Source organism: Malaclemys terrapin, chromosome 10 (assembly GCF_027887155.1).
Source record: "Malaclemys terrapin pileata isolate rMalTer1 chromosome 10, rMalTer1.hap1, whole genome shotgun sequence".
Classification (NCBI taxonomy): Eukaryota; Metazoa; Chordata; order Testudines; family Emydidae; genus Malaclemys; species Malaclemys terrapin.
In genome coordinates, this window is record NC_071514.1 from 20594430 (window position 1) to 20610413 (window position 15984).

Consider the following 15984-nt stretch of genomic DNA (forward strand, 5'->3'; position numbering starts at 1 on the left):
ACTCAGTACTTACTCGAGCAAAAATCCCTTTGAGTTTTGCCTAAGCAAAAACTGCAGGACGTGACCCCCGGAAAGACATTTTTAAAGTCCTGTATGGCCTAGCGATATCTCATTATTGTGGGCATGCCCACCTAAAACATCTTTGGAAATTAGTCCCAGATTGCACACCTGGATTTATTATTAATAGAGCGCTAACGTTTATTTTCATTAGAGCACAGGGATTTGCTCTCAGCTGAAACTATGCAGTGTAATACTGTGGTACTTTTCTTGCAGATATTGACGAGTGTGTAGAAGAGCCAGAAATCTGTGCCTTGGGTACATGCAGCAATATTCCAGGCAGCTTCACATGCCTATGTCCTGAAGGGTTTGTACTGTCTTCCACAGGAAGAAGATGCCAAGGCAAGTTATTTTGGTCTTTATATATTCATTTGCTTTGGGTTTACTAAAAACTTGACTAGATGCCTGTTTCTAATGTAACAAGAGGCTGTGGAATCTAATAGTGGTTTTTCACAAAGAAAGTTTGATGCTTATGTACTCTGTCCCAGATTCTCTCTCACACTGTCTCCTCAGCACAAGAGAGAAGAGCAATTAAGCGTGAAAAGCTACGGTTAAGGCACAGAGTTAAGCAATGAAACCCTATCCTCTTGAAACCTTTCCTCACCTACCTGGAGAAAAAGTTTAGCAATCTTAAAAGAGGAGGGAAAAGGTGAAAATAAAGACTGAGGCAGCTACTCTGAACTTTGAACAAAGTGTATGGAATCGGAGCTGAGGATGAATATACAGAAGAGCTTACATTAGAGTAATACTACTGTAAAAGATGAAAAGAACTGAGTGGATGTGAAAAAGAATTAGCAGAGGTTAAGTAGCATCAAATACATGCTCACCAGGAAGTAGTGGTAAAGAAAAGAGCCTAGAAGAGCCTTTGAAAGCAGCGTTGTAAGAAGAGTAAACACTCTCTGCTTTAAAAGGCTTTAGATGCCTTTGTTCTACGAGCAGGGCTGGATTAATGGAGAGGCTTTAGGGGCTGCAGCCCAGGGCCTCAGGCTAAGGGGGGCCCCGCAAAAATAAATCCATAATTATATACAATTCAGTGGTCACCAACCCGTCTATCACGATCAATTGGTCGATCCTGGAGCCTCTGCCAGTCGATCGCGATCTCCGCGCCACTAGAAGTCCAGCAGCGCAACAGGGCTCAGACAGGCTGCCTTCATGCCGTGGCCCCACTCCCCTCCTGGAAGTGGCCGGCTGCTGGCACATCTCTGTTGCCCCTGAGGGAGGAGGTGGCTCCGCATACCATCCCCGCAGCACCACCCCCAGCACCGTCCCCGCAGGTCCCATTGACCGGTTCCTGGCCAATCGGAGCTGTGGGGGTAGCGCGTACGCTGTCCCCCTCCCCCCAGGGGTGTGCAGAGACGTGCCAGCAGCTGGCCGCTTCCAGGAGCAGCGTGGGGCCACGGCATGCAGGCAGGTCAGAATCCCCTCCCTCACCCAAACTCTTTCCCAGACCCGGTGCCCCCTCCTGCACCCCAACCCCCTGCCCCAGGTCAGAATTCCCTTCTGCACCAAACTCCCTTCCAAAGCCCACACCCCTCACCCTTTCCTGCACCCCAATATCTGCCCCAGCCTGGAGCCCCCTCCTGCACCCAAACTCCCTCCCAGAAAGAAACTAATCTAACAGCTGTCCTAAGGTAAGAAGTAGGCTATTTTGAATTAACTTAACTATATTCTATGTGTTTTAAGACTGAAATGTAACCACAGAATGACTTTATGTTAATTAAAAGCAAGTTTAGTATAGCGTTAATAGCCTCGATGCCATCATTGTGATCATTCTGTTTTAAAATAGGAAAAAGACTTGTATACAGGGGCCCCACAAAATCTAATAGCCCTGGACCCACAAGAGAGTTAATCCAGCCCTGTCTACAAGAATCATATGCAGTATTTTGAGCATAAACATGGAATTGACTAAGAAAAGAGCTCAAAAGCTGTACAGCTTGGAATGGAAAGATGTATGCTTGTTACTGCCTGCACAGAAGTGCAGCAAACTAAAGAGAAGGACATCTCAAAGACTTTGAAAAAGCTCAAGTAGATCTAAACTTCCCAAATCACAAACAGATATCCAGTTTCACAAATGCAATGTACAGTAGGCCCAGCAAAATCACCAGTGACAAGACCTTCCAGGATCTCTGTAGTTATGTTTGGCCCAACACAGGGATGCTTGTTGAAACCCTAGTGAGCTCTTCATCCCATGGTAGCTAAATGAGATTGTGGTTTTGGTGTGATGAATCCAACCTGCAGTAAACATTTGGTTTGGCACTGTAAAAATAGTGGTGAAAATAGCAGCACTGTCTGAGCTGCACTTACATAGTTGTTTAAAGCCCAGATGCTGTCAATCTCTTCTTCTGAAAAATCACCCGCAAAGCCAAGAAAATAATTGAAGAAATAATGCAACCTCATCTCCTCTTCTCTGAAAGAGGACAAATGTTTCATATGGATTGTCACAGGAAAATTAATTTATATCTGTACATTGAACTTAAAGCAAAGTGTTTTTTCTGAAGAAGGTTGTTTCTTTGAGTATACTGAGCCAAACAAGCTTCTGTTTAAAACTTCACATTACCTAAAGCTTTTCTGAAGTCTGGACAGTGCCCAGCACTGATCTTGCGGCCAGAAAACTGGATGAGCAGTTGCTTCCGCAACTGACCCTTATGCTGAGTGCCAACCTGAGGAGTTGCCAGCTGTCTGCCTGCTGGAGGCATGTGGTCTGTGATCTCACTTTTGTTCCAGTGTTTAGGTTACCCAACATGTAAGAGCACAATGTGGTATCACAGAACCAATGGGCCTTTATCTGTAATTTGGTAAAGCATTGAGGGGAAAAAAAGGTGCTATTGAAAATTGCCACTCCATTATTTTTTACATACAGCATTATCATCAAGGGTTAACTCACGCTTTTTAATTTCCGTGTGGTTTATTAGCTAATGAGCATTGCTCTAATAATAGAATGTAAATAAATTAAGCTAATATTCAGAGGGTGCAGGAAAGGAAAGTGAGGTTGGGAGGAGCACAGCTTACCCTCTTTTTCTAAAGCAGTGGGGAGCTCCCCCTCTTCTCTCTGGCTAGATTAAACAACTCTCTCCCATGGAGCTTCTCTTCCTTGGCTGGTAGAGAGAGAGCTCTCTCTTCTGTTTCAATCCACTGTAACCACTGGCCACAACAATGCTTTTTAAGATCATCCATATGGAAGCTCTTTTGTAATTAGCTTAAGTTTTGATTTTCACATACCAATTGCACCAAGTCCTAATGCCTTTAATGCAGAACTGTATTATGATGTGCTTTTGTTTGTGCAGATCTGAGAGTGAGTTATTGCTTTACCAAATTTGAAGAAGGCAAATGCACAGTTCCCAAATCTAGAAACCATTCCAAGCAAGAATGTTGCTGTGCCTTGCAAGGAGAAGGATGGGGTGACCCATGTGAGCTCTGCCCAGAGGAAGGAGATGGTACGTTATCAGATATAATGCAATCATGGTATTATGGGCACTCAGAACTGAAAGAAGGCAAACAATAACTTTGAGAGTCATAGAAGTGGGAATTAGAAAACAGAATGATCTTCCTCAAGGAATGGTAGATTATTTTGTTTGACCATATCACTTAATATTTCTTTTAATAAAGTAAAGGCCTTTGTGCTATAGAAAGGCACACAACATACCAGTTTCTCAAAAAAATATTTGTAGCATTTCTGTGTTATTTTATGGAAAATAAGTCAGATAAGTCTCAAGTACTCTGCTCTGGAGTTTTCTAATGCTATGCATCTTTTATTTTTAAATTTTGGTAAAATAGTATTAAGTCTTTGCTAGGCTATAAGTTTAAAAATCTATGGGACACAAGTGAATTTCATCTAAACAAAATGAAATCTAGAAAGGGCCACCATAAGCTTGAAATCTAGTCAGTTTTTTTAAAAACTGTTGTGCTAAAAGTAGGTACAGCTGTTACACTTGCCTCTCTGAATCTCCTTGCCTGTCTTTGTGGTTTTACAACCACATTTTCTTATTGCTAAAAAGTTTTTCTCCATCCTGTAGCTATGCAAGCCTCAAATAACAGGGGGAAACAGTGAAATTGATTATTCACTGAGGCTCTGATTTAGGATAGCCCTGAAGCACATGCTGCACTCTGTTAAAGTGTTGGTGTACAGTTTTTACTCAATAGACACTTAGGGAATTCACAGTGTCAGTGCTATTACAGTGCAGTTATGTTCCAGGTATATTCATTCAGAATGACAGATCGTTATTAAATATATTACTATTTTCAATGATGTGTTAATGCAGTTCAGCTCATGAACAAATCATGGAGATGTTGAGCAGACCATACTCTCACAAGCCAAGAAACAAAACATCAGGTTTCCCTATTGTGCTATTTCTTGAAGGCGTCTTCCCTAAGTGTGAGTGATTAAATTGGCCTATCTGTGTACAAGCCAAAAGGGTAGAGTGAATTATAAAAGCTTGGTGAGCTTCAGAGCATTTTCCTGAAGTGCCCGCACATACGTTTGTCCCAGTCTGCATCGTTCTCAGATGACAAGATCAAGGCTCTTTATTTGTTTCTATCTTTAAAAAAGAAATTGCTTACAAATTTCTGAGCTTAGAAAACTTCCTTAGCATGGAGGATGCAGAAGTTTTTAAACATTGTATTGTATTCCCTGGTGCATTCTGTCTCCTCCGTGTGAAATGTGCCCTTGAGCAGGCAGTCAGCCTAAGGGTTATGCATCACTTATGTCCCATTTTAAGCCGTACTTTAAAGGCGTGTGTGATGCATAGCCCTTTTGCTGACCCTGTGCATGGGGCTGAATTTCACTCTCTGTGAGGAACAGCTGGTCTGGCACTTGGTTGATTTTTAATGCTATCGTACACCGTTCTGTTTTGTTTCATTTCATTTTAATCAATCTCAGCAAAATGTAGCTAATATTTTAAAATTAAGCCATAAGACAAAACATCTGCAACTATCTCTAAAACTGAGTCTGTTGTATTGTAAGCCTACTCATAGTGTACTGAAGTACTTCAAAGTAGGAATTTATTGTATCTTACGAAAGGATCTGTTATATTCTGACTGTAGAGTAGATAAATAATATCTCAAGGGGGGCCTGAACTAATCTCAAATCCAAGACTCCACTTTCCTGCACAAATTTTATGGGTGCGTGGGGGGAGGGGTGGTTTTGGATTCAACCCCAAAGCTTGTGGGGGTTTTTGTCCTGGTTCTGACTCAAAATCAGAAGGGTTCTATTTTCTGACTCTGACTGGATGGAAATCTTGGGAGCATATCCATTCTCATTACCTTTTGGTTCAGTGTAGTGGAAATTTATGTTGATTTTATTTATTTTTCAAGTGTCCAGAGTGTGCTAAGTGACTCATATAAACAAGGATAAACCTGTTTTCCACACCAAAGAGTGGACAGCAACCTGATCTTGCAAGACTTCTGCCATTTGATATCTTGCAAAAAGAGCTCAAGTGGTTTGTTGACATCAAACTAATTCTATTATAAATCTAAGCTGAACTGAAACACCAGCACCTCAACCTATCTGTAATAAAATCAGTACTTGATGTATAAAAGGCAGCTGTTAACCTGTGGCTCTACAGGATTCAATAAATTGGTTTACAATCAGATCAGGTTGTATTTTCTTCAGAAATTTTAGTTACAAGAAAAAAGAACACAGTTATTGACATTTTACTGCTTTTAATAGAAATCTTTTACTTAATGTCTTCCATAAGAATAAAATTAAAAATTCTAATTGTTTGTAAGATTATATATGTACCTGATAAAAATGAAGTGAACATACAGTTACATTATATGTAAAGGAGTATAGGTATATATACTTTATGTACCACATTTGAGAGAGAGAGAGAATGTGTGTGTGTGTGTACATGCACACAGACTCACACCCTCTTGAATGTAATATATAAATGAAAGCTGCCAGTCTAGAATGGTAAGAATTCATCCCACCATACGTTAAGCTGATAATATATTTATCTGTAATTAATTATTGTGACATAGTTTAACATACATATTTCACTTACAGAGGCGTTTCGTCAAATTTGTCCATTTGGAATTGGCATTCTTATTGGACCAGGGGATATACGGGTTGGTAAGTGATTGGTGCTCTGAACGTTACTGCAGGCTCACAACTCTAGAAGGCTACTTCCTGTCCATCAGCTACTCTCCCTTCCAAAGCCCTGGATTTGTTTTGTACAGACACTTTGCACAGAATTATTTATACAAATGTAAAATTCAAACTTGAACTTCTCTCCCACTCCATTAATTAACCTTGAGGAGATCATTCTCTGTCTTAAACTATAATGACCAGACATACCAGGAGAAATCTGAAGAACCTAGAGAAGGGTTCCAAGCTGCAGATATCCCCTTCTTACAGGCATTTATACCCAGCTCAGCTATAAGAAATGGTTTTAATCTCTTAGTACTGAAAACCACAGAGTCCCAATTCCCCTGTATACATTCTTAGGTCTAACTCCCTCCATAGACAAACAGCACTCTAGCTCAAAGCTTGTGGGTAACTCTTTTGATATCAGAAGAGTGAGATGGCTACTATGTCATGATGCTTCCTCTCACCGGGACCCCTCCTAAGAAGGTTCTTTATCCAACCTTTAAGATCATTGCAACTTATGTGTCACCCTTGGAAAATTTGGTGTGAAAGTTCCTGTTGTCCCTCATGTGAGCTAATCTCCTTTCAAATATTTTCATTGTGAATTGTGGAATATTCAGTCCTAAATTCATGTTTGTCATGCTAAATTAGTCTCAGAAATGGCATTTAATTAATTTCACTAACTGTAGCCCTTTCATTTTTGTTTCTGGGCTAAGATGTGGATGAGTGCCTTGACCCGGATAATTGCAGATTTGGGCAGTGTATCAACACGGATGGGTCCTTCCGCTGCGAATGTCCTTTTGGTTATATCCTTCAGGGAGTTCAATGTGTAGGTAAGTATAAGTGTTGTATTCCATTTTAATGACTCCTAATTCCCCAAGTATAACAATAAAGAGTAGTGATCGATGAAACTCCAGTTTAGGACCCTTACTGATTCCTTGTTTTTAAACTCTGATGCTCATGAATAATGCAGAATCCTTGCACGTGATCCGAGTCAGACGCTTGCAACTTCAGCCTCCTGTAACATGCATTCACGTCTTGTTTTAACTGCTTGCAGATACTGACGAATGCTCTGTTGGAAATCCATGTGGAAATGGAACTTGTAAGAATGTTATAGGTGGTTTTGAATGTACCTGTGATGAGGGATTTGAGCCAGGACCAATGATGACATGTGAAGGTGAGACTCTCAAATGCACAGGTCTTTCAGTTTCAGTTTTATGGTAAACCATGAGTAACTTCAGAAACAATTGATAAATTTTGAGGTGCCAAAGCAGGCAAATTAGAGATACTCTTTTGCAATGTCTCCAACTATCTATGGCAGACTTTAGCCTCATCCCCACTCCAAATACAGGCATATATATCGCTCCCGCTTCCCAATCCAAATGTGAATCCTTTTACCATGTTACCCTGTTTCTAACTGGAAAGGTAAGTGAGCAGCTTCTTCACTTTCTGAGCTTGTGCGTGCTGATGGATTGCCGAGATGGGGGTAACATAAGCAAGTTCCGTTCAGTACCCTCTCCAGAAATGTTACTGATTGTATTCACTATGCATGCAACTTTGATGTGAGAGTTCAGACTTTTCTGGCATAACCTAATTCTCTCCAGCAATGCACCAGAGGGTAATTCTACCACTGGACTGGCTTGCGCCACTCTTATAAGCACTTAAGGCCTCATCCAACTCCCATTGACTTCAGCGGAAAGTAGATCAAATGCATAAACACCAGAACGTAGTTTTGTTCAGTTTACACAGCACATGAATAAATATGTTTTAGGTAATGTTGGTCACAATAAGGATAATATTTTGTAAAATGCAGGCTACGGAAGAGTCTGTTGTCTTGTTGGTAGCTAAAATAAAATGCCTAGAATCAACAACACGTGTAAGAGTAAACAAGATCTGAGGGTAGGTGTTGATTTAACACTGAGGCTTGGTCTACACTAACCCCCCAAATCGAACTAAGGTACGCAACTTCAGCTACGTGAATAACGTAGCTGAAGTTCGAAGTACCTTAGTTCGATCTTACCTCGGTCCACATGCGGCAGGCAGGCTCCCCCGTCGACTCCGCGGTACTCCTCTCGTCTAGCTGGAGTACCGCAGTCGACGGCGAGCACTTCCGGGTTCGACTTATCGCGTCCAGACAAGACGCGATAAGTCGAACCCAGAAGTTCGATTGCCAGCCGCCGAACTAGCGGCTGGGTATAGACGTACCCTGATTGTATTTTAGGAGTACAAAGCTGGAAACTACTCTCATTGCCAGATGGCTGCTCCAGGCAGTGATTTCTGCCCCCTGCTCACATAAGGAAACCGAGGCAAGAAGGGATGTCTCTGGCCCTTCTCCTATGCAGAAGTGTATAGTGAGTCATTAGAATCACAGATCTGACAGTAAAATTTAACCTTAAGCAATTTGGCATCTCTGATTTATAACTAAAATAAACGACATACATTCTCAGCTGGTGTCTTTTGCAAAAGCAGGTTTCACTTTGCATATGGTTGTTTGTTTGAATACAGATGTAAATGAGTGTGCTCAGAATTCTCTACTGTGTGCCTTCCGATGTGTGAACACCTACGGATCATATGAATGCAAGTGTCCAGCTGGCTACGTTCTTAGAGAAGACAGGAGAATGTGCAGAGGTAAGGTTTCACAGTTAGAAGATACTGTAATAGAATCATAGAATATCAGGGTTGGAAGAGACCTCAGGAGGTCATCTAGTCCAACCCCCTGCTCAAAGCAGGACCAGTCCCCAGACAGATTTTTGCCCCAGATCCCTAAATGGCTCCCTCAAGGATTGAACTCACAACCCTGGGTTTAGTAGGCCAATGCTCAAACCACTGGGGTATAGTTCTCTCAGTGCTAATAGTCCCAGGTACAAATCCCCAGGGAGCCCTGGAGGGGAAGATTAGGGTGCTCAGATGTGCGTTTTTTTAGGGACAGTCCCGATATTTGAGGGGTTGTCTTTTATAGGCGCCTATTACCTCCCCACCCCCTTCCTGATTTTTCATACTTGCTCTCTGGTCACCCTTGGGCAGTTTAACATTTTGGGTGAAATTCTATGGCCTGCTTATATTATGCAGAAGGTCAGACTAGTTGATCATATTGGTCTTAAAATACATGAATCTATGAAAAGGGTAATAGTATCAATGTAAAGGGTTTCCCACCTTAAGTGAAATCAGTTACCTCCAGACCAGGATTTTCAGATTATTAATTTAGCACAGCAGAAAGAAGTTGTTTGCGATTTCACTTTCAAAACAAAGAGTTCGTTATTGTGAGTTTCCATGAGAATCTCTCTCTGTAAGTATGTATAATTCTGTAATATGAACTCTTTCAGATCAGGATGAGTGTGAAGAAGGAATTCATGATTGTGACTCAAAACAAATGGAGTGTAAAAATCTGATTGGCACTTACATGTGCATATGTGGACCAGGATATCAGCGCAGACAGGATGGTGAGGGCTGTATAGGTAAGTGAAACTGAGATGTTAAATCTCTGTGAGATAATAGTTTTCCCAGTAGAGCTGAGCTGATTTTCAGGTAAGAGCCAGATTCTGGAGAAAAATTGGCAATTTTGGATTTGACTAATTGTTTAGGAATTTGGGGGGTGGGGGGGAAGAATCACTCATCTAGCTGTATAATTGTGCCCATGATTGCAGGTAAAGGGTCATGCAGAGCCTACTTCTCCACTGCCTTACATCTGTGGTCACATATGGAAGATAAGTGTAAAATGCTACCACTATTGTTAGTGAATGGAGAATTTGAATCAGGGAGCATTGTACACTCTCTTTGCACAGAAGTGAATGACTACACAGGCAGTAGAGAATCGGGTCCACAGGCTGGATATAGTCAAAATTCAGATATACCCAAAATTCAAGCAGGTGAAAACTAGAGAAGAGCAGAGAAAATGACAAATTTTAGTATTTCAAAATATTTTATCCAAAACAATGTCCTGTCTTCAGCTCCCTTCTGCCTGCGAGTTACAGTCCCCAAAATGAGTGGCCATTTTATTTAAGATATGTGCCACAGTAGTCATCCATGGTTTAACATACAGACCAGTAACACCAGTTGCTGCAAGCATACTCACTTATTAAATGTGATCACATTTACCACTTGATAAAAATGTAGGAGGACACTGTATTAAACTGTCCTTTTCAGAAATCTTTCTGTAGGATTTCATCTCTTCTGTAATCAGACATTCTGGGCCAGATTTTCAGATGCTGTGCATTGGTGTATCACCACTGAACTTAACGAAGCGATGCTGATTTACAGCAGCCGATGAGCTGGCCCTGCCTTCTTTAATTATGTCAAAAAACAAGAAGAAATGTAGATCCCTTCCAATGAGGTCCCTCACCTAAGAGACATGAAATATACGTAAATTAGATAAAGACTTTTATTTTTCCCATTATAAAGCACCATTATATAAAAATAGTAAATAATACAGCGCTCTAAGGTATAATGAATCACAAGGTTAACCATACTGTTTAATAAAAGTCCTCTCCTAAAATACCATACTACCTTGCATTTTGACTGTAAGCAATGTTATGTCTATAATGTTTTTAAACTATGCATGGAACCCAGGGGATGCAGCAATGGCTGCCAAATAATTTTTAAATGAATAAATAGCGTGGAATATGATGCAGGGAAATGATAGAAATAATGAATGTGGCATGGGTTTACCTGTCCTCTATTTAGATTAATCTATCCCTTGAAATACTAAATGTCAGAATGTTTAAGAAATATCATTGTTTATGTCTGTTTGTTCCATTTGATACCTTCCTCAAGTTTAATCAGTGAAAATGCACCACACAAGAATGGTCATACTGGGTCAGACCAAAGGTCCAGCTAGCCCAATAGCCTGTCTTCTAACAGTGGCCAATGCTAGATGCTTCAGAGGGAATAAACAGAACAGGCAACCTTGTTGTCCACTCCCAGCTTCTGGCAAACAGAGAGTAGGGACACTCAGAGCATGGGGTTCCATCTCTGCCCATTCTGTCTAATAGCCATTGATGGACCTATCCTCCATGAACTCAAAACTCCATGAACTCAAAACTTCACGCTGTTTTTTGACTCCTGGACTAACATGTTTATGGATTTTATTTTCTGTCACATTGTTTTAAAAAAATACAGATGAAAATGAATGTCAAACCAAACCTGGGATCTGTGAGAATGGACGTTGTGTCAACACAAGAGGAAGCTACAGATGTGAATGCAATGAAGGATTCACTGCCAGTGACACCCAGAATGAATGCCTTGGTAAGTACCAAGTTAATGTTTTAGCAAAGCCAACTAGCATCTCCTTTGGTACCGGAAGTTTGCAGTAAATTGGGATTATTTCACTAGTTAAGAATATATTACTATTTTTGCTTAAAATTGAACTCAGTGGGATTACCTAAGTGTCTGTAGGGTGGAGCCCTCTGTCACTAGACACCATCCTGGCACCAAATTCTTCCTTTGCCAATTGTATGTTTGTATCAGTTGGTTAGAGTGCACTGGCTTAATATGAAAGCTTCATGTTGGTTAGTGTCAATCAGCAGGGAGTTACTCTGTCCTTTTGTCTGATAGTTCTATTTTCAGTCAGCCCTTCTTCTTTTCTCTGGGTTCAAACAGAAGTGCATCTTTTCTAGGCACACACTGACTTCACTCCTACCCTCTTACTAAATTTCTTGTCTCCTTTGTTTCCCTCAGACATCATGTTCTCTTTCTTGCTGCTGCCAGACTTTCATTCTCACTTCCACAGTCCCAGGGTTAAGTATGCTTCCCTTTCTTTGATATTTCTGTCTAAATTCCTAATATGTCGTGACCCCCTTACAGTCATTGTCGCAAGTACTCTACTTGCAACATAATTTGTCTTTCAGACAACAGAGAGGGCTACTGCTTCACTGAAGTGTTACAAAGTCTGTGTCAGATTGGATCAAGCAATAGGAACTCTGTCACAAAGTCTGAATGCTGCTGCGACGGCGGGCGCGGCTGGGGGCCAAACTGTGAGATCTGCCCCTTCCCAGGCACCGTGGCCTTTAAAAAGCTTTGCCCCCATGGCCGAGGATACATGACCAATGGAGCAGGTACTTCTGTCTGTAAAAGTTTAAGGGGAAATCTGCAATCAAAAGACCACATTAGCGACTATGAAATCAAGAGATAAAGTATAAACTGCACCTTTGAGCACACAGAAATTCTTTATTGTAACGCATAGGCATTTATGTCCAAATTTTCTGCAAGCTTTCCAATGGTGAGAATGCAGAATTTGCTGAGGACCTACATGCATAGGCAAAAAGGTGTTTGAGCAGCCAGCTCAGGTGGTTAGGCACCAACTAAATCCCAGATTTCAGCAAGCTTCCCAAATCATTCGCTGGCAGGATGTACATTTGTATGCACACATCAGGTAGTCAGGCACATGAACATGCAGTGGTGCTGGAACAATTTGTACAGTGGGGGGGCTGAGAGCCATTGAACCAAACTGTAAACCCTGCCTATGATGGAAACCACTTCAAGCCAGGGGGTGCAGCAGCCCCCCTAGTTCCAGCACCTATGTGACCATGGATGTTTGCACACTCAGATCTGAGCTTTTTGCCTGGGCCTAATGGAGGACACTTGAAACCTGGCATTTGTGTTTGGTGTAATTACCTGTTTGGTTTAGTTAAAGATAACTGGACAAAAACATACAATGGACTTAATAGGATCTACAATTAAACACACCACTGAGTACTCCAAATGACCCAGGGGACGGTTCAGCACAGTAGTCACTGATGCTAAGTATTGGTGTTTTTCACCAGCTCTTAGAACTGTTGTTCCCTCCCCATCCCAGGATCATGGGCTCCTGCTCAGTGTGATGCCCCAGCATGCTCTCGGTTGGTGAGTTGCATGCACACACCCCGTGAACAGTGCTGGAGCCATGGAGAGATAAGTCCCATTTACCCCAATATTGCGTCGTTTGGTGAAGTTTTTTTTTCTAGTGTGCAGTGCTAACTAAAACACGTTGGGGAAGGAGAACGTGGAACGCTTTCTTTAAAACATGCAGTATTGGAAAAGAGGGACTTTAGCTTGCTCTAGGTAGTCCCCAGTGATGGTCAGTGGTGTTGTGAGCTGTCAGCAGCAAAGTTTATGCTGCAGTGTTACACTCAGCTTCGCAAACCTGCAAGAAACGTAATACATAAAGGGTAACATTTTCAAAAGTGCTTAAGTCACTTTGACTTTTGAGGTAGGTTCTTAAGTACATAAAGGCCAGATTTGTAAAGGCACATAAAGAAGCAGACAGCTGCCTAGTGGAATTTTCATAAGCACCTATCTGCATCTTTAGGCACCAAATACCTTTAAAAATCTGGCCCTGTGTGATCTTTGAAAATGGGACTTCAGCTCGTAAGTCACTTCTGTGATTTTGAAAATGTTACACAAATTCACTTGCAAATATGCTGAAGTATCCCTGGTAATTTTCTTTGGGCCAGATTCGTAAAAGAAAATGTGAGCTTCATCACTGGCTTAAATGGGAGCTTTAACAAGTCTTTTATTTGAGGTTCTTGATAGGACCTCCTACTCTATTTGTTCATTTGAATTTAAAGCTTGCTCATTACATTTAAATGTTAAATTTGTGCTGCATTGCCTAAATCCATGCATATTTTTCTTTCTAAAGTTGCAAGCCTCCTAAATGCGTGGAGCATTTCATTATTTGGATGTTGCATTTTTCTTGTCAAAGCACAGGAGTCTTACTGAAATCCAGTACAGTAATTTCCTATTATTTGTCTTCTCTCTGAATTTATATTTATTGCATTGCAGATATTGATGAGTGCAAGGTTATTCACGATGTCTGCCGGAATGGAGAGTGCATCAATGACAGAGGATCATATCGCTGCATATGTAAACCTGGCTATACTCAAGATATAACGGGCACCCTTTGCATAGGTAGGTTTCCATTATTTTACACCTGCCAGTACATTACTAAAGAGATGACCTTGAATGGAAATTTACAGGAATAAGAAATGAGGGTTTTCTTTCATCATAGGAAAACAAAACATCACTTGTTACCAGACTTTGGGGAAATATTTTTAACTCTTCATTACAAATCTTGGTTGATATCGCCAAAAAGAGTCTGTTTTTTCTCATTTTAGATCTGAATGAATGTAACCAGTCCCCTAAGCCTTGCAATTTCATCTGCAAGAACACAGAAGGGAGTTACCAGTGTTCGTGTCCAAAAGGGTACATCTTACAAGAAGACGGGAGAAGCTGTAAAGGTAAAAACTGAAAAGGAAAACTTGACTGGAGGAACTCTACATTTCACAGATTTGACTATATCTGCCCAAAGATACATTTCACGGACAAATAGCTACCCAGATACGTGCCCAGGGTCTGACTCTGATCTCACTGACTGTAAATCAGGAGCATCTCCACTGAACCCTGCTGTCTAAAACTGGAGTAAATGTGAATGCAGAGGCAAGCCCAAAAATATGGGAGACAGTTGGAATATTCCAGTAACTATAGCAGTGAATATTTTTTTAATACTTTTCTTTCTCAATATTTGCTCCCTGGTATAAATAATTTTTTTTCTGATTTTAAGCATGTTGATTTAAGCCATGCCTTGCAATAATAATTTCACTTTAATTAATGCAAGTTATAGTAGCTCAGTCAAGCATCAGCAGTGTTTTAGCTAACCATTCCTGCAGCACTGGATGAGAGAGGGAAAGGACGGAGAGGAGAATACTCTGTCTCCTCTGTTTCTTTCCTTGGCTCCCATCTCCTAGTAACCTTGGCATCATGCTCGACCCCCCCACACACACACACACACCTTTCTTCTTTCTTCCATACCTCTCCTGTCTACAAAGCTGCCTCTTGATATGAAGAAACAATAATTTAGAGGTTAAGGGCCTACTACAGGAGTGGGTGGGTGAAGTTCTGTGGCCAGTGGTGTGCAGGAGGTCAGACTAGATGATCATGATGGTCCCTTCTGGCCTTAAAGTCTATGAGACCATATTGCCTAAACATATAACTGCTTTGACTCCACCAATTCTGAAACCCTCATCTGTGCCTTCATTTCTCCTCCCCTTGTCTAAAGCACCTCCCAGCTCCATGGCTTTCTCAGGTCCCGGTGCCATACAATCAATCTCTCCACTGTTGCTGCCCACTTTCTCACAAGTCCCAAGAGGAACTACCAATAAACCTCATTTCTCAAAGAGCCTCACTGGTGCCCCCATGCAGATCCAGTTCAGGGATATTCTCTGTCTCTCCTCCTCTCCACTGCTTCTGCTCATCTATCAACCTGTCACCTCTTTGTCTCCTTCCACAAAACCATTGGTCGGAGAGACCTCTCTTCTGCAGGCTTTGTCATCTGGAAGATGCTCTCTGTAGCTCTACATCTTGTCCAATTTCCATCTCTTTTCAAATTTCATCTTAAAATGATGAAATTTTCTCTATCGCCAATAATTTCCATTTTGCTCTCCCTTTGTTGCTAGCTTTATGGCTGCATGCTAACATGTATTCATCCTAGAGAACCAATTTTTTTAGTGCTGAGAGGTGGAGCTCCACATGCAAAGAGAAGCTTGTGCAATTACACATCTGCAAGTGCACATACATTTACTGCAACTGCATAGGCAAGTAGGTAGCTGTGCACTTAAATTCCTGTTCACATCTGCAATATCCAATTTATGAGTATTTGTGGTAAAGGTGCACAATACTGTGGAAGCACCTTTGCATATGTATTTTAATATACATGCAAATGGGGCTCTACCATTTGAAAATGTGATCCATAATTTCTGTAATTTATACAATATGCTGTCTTCTGGCCCACGTTATTTCATTCTTTGAAAGCATTTTTAGGTCAAATCTCCAATCCTGCAATGGCTTCTAGCTCCCTTCACATGTAGTCCTACTAT

At 41.2% G+C, this 15984-nt stretch overlaps 1 protein-coding gene across 1 annotated transcript in view; it reads left to right on the top strand.

Moving 5' to 3' along the window:
* The window catches only part of FBN1 (fibrillin 1), a 213232-nt gene that overhangs the window by 184450 nt on the left and 12798 nt on the right, over positions 1-15984 (top strand). Inside the window, exons 50-60 of the mRNA XM_054041544.1 lie at positions 274-399; positions 3342-3491; positions 6059-6124; positions 6856-6972; positions 7197-7316; positions 8645-8767; positions 9463-9594; positions 11255-11380; positions 11983-12189; positions 13895-14020; positions 14227-14349. Coding sequence (XP_053897519.1) covers positions 274-399; positions 3342-3491; positions 6059-6124; positions 6856-6972; positions 7197-7316; positions 8645-8767; positions 9463-9594; positions 11255-11380; positions 11983-12189; positions 13895-14020; positions 14227-14349 — 1416 coding nt within the window. The remainder of the gene's footprint in view (positions 1-273; positions 400-3341; positions 3492-6058; positions 6125-6855; positions 6973-7196; positions 7317-8644; positions 8768-9462; positions 9595-11254; positions 11381-11982; positions 12190-13894; positions 14021-14226; positions 14350-15984) is intronic.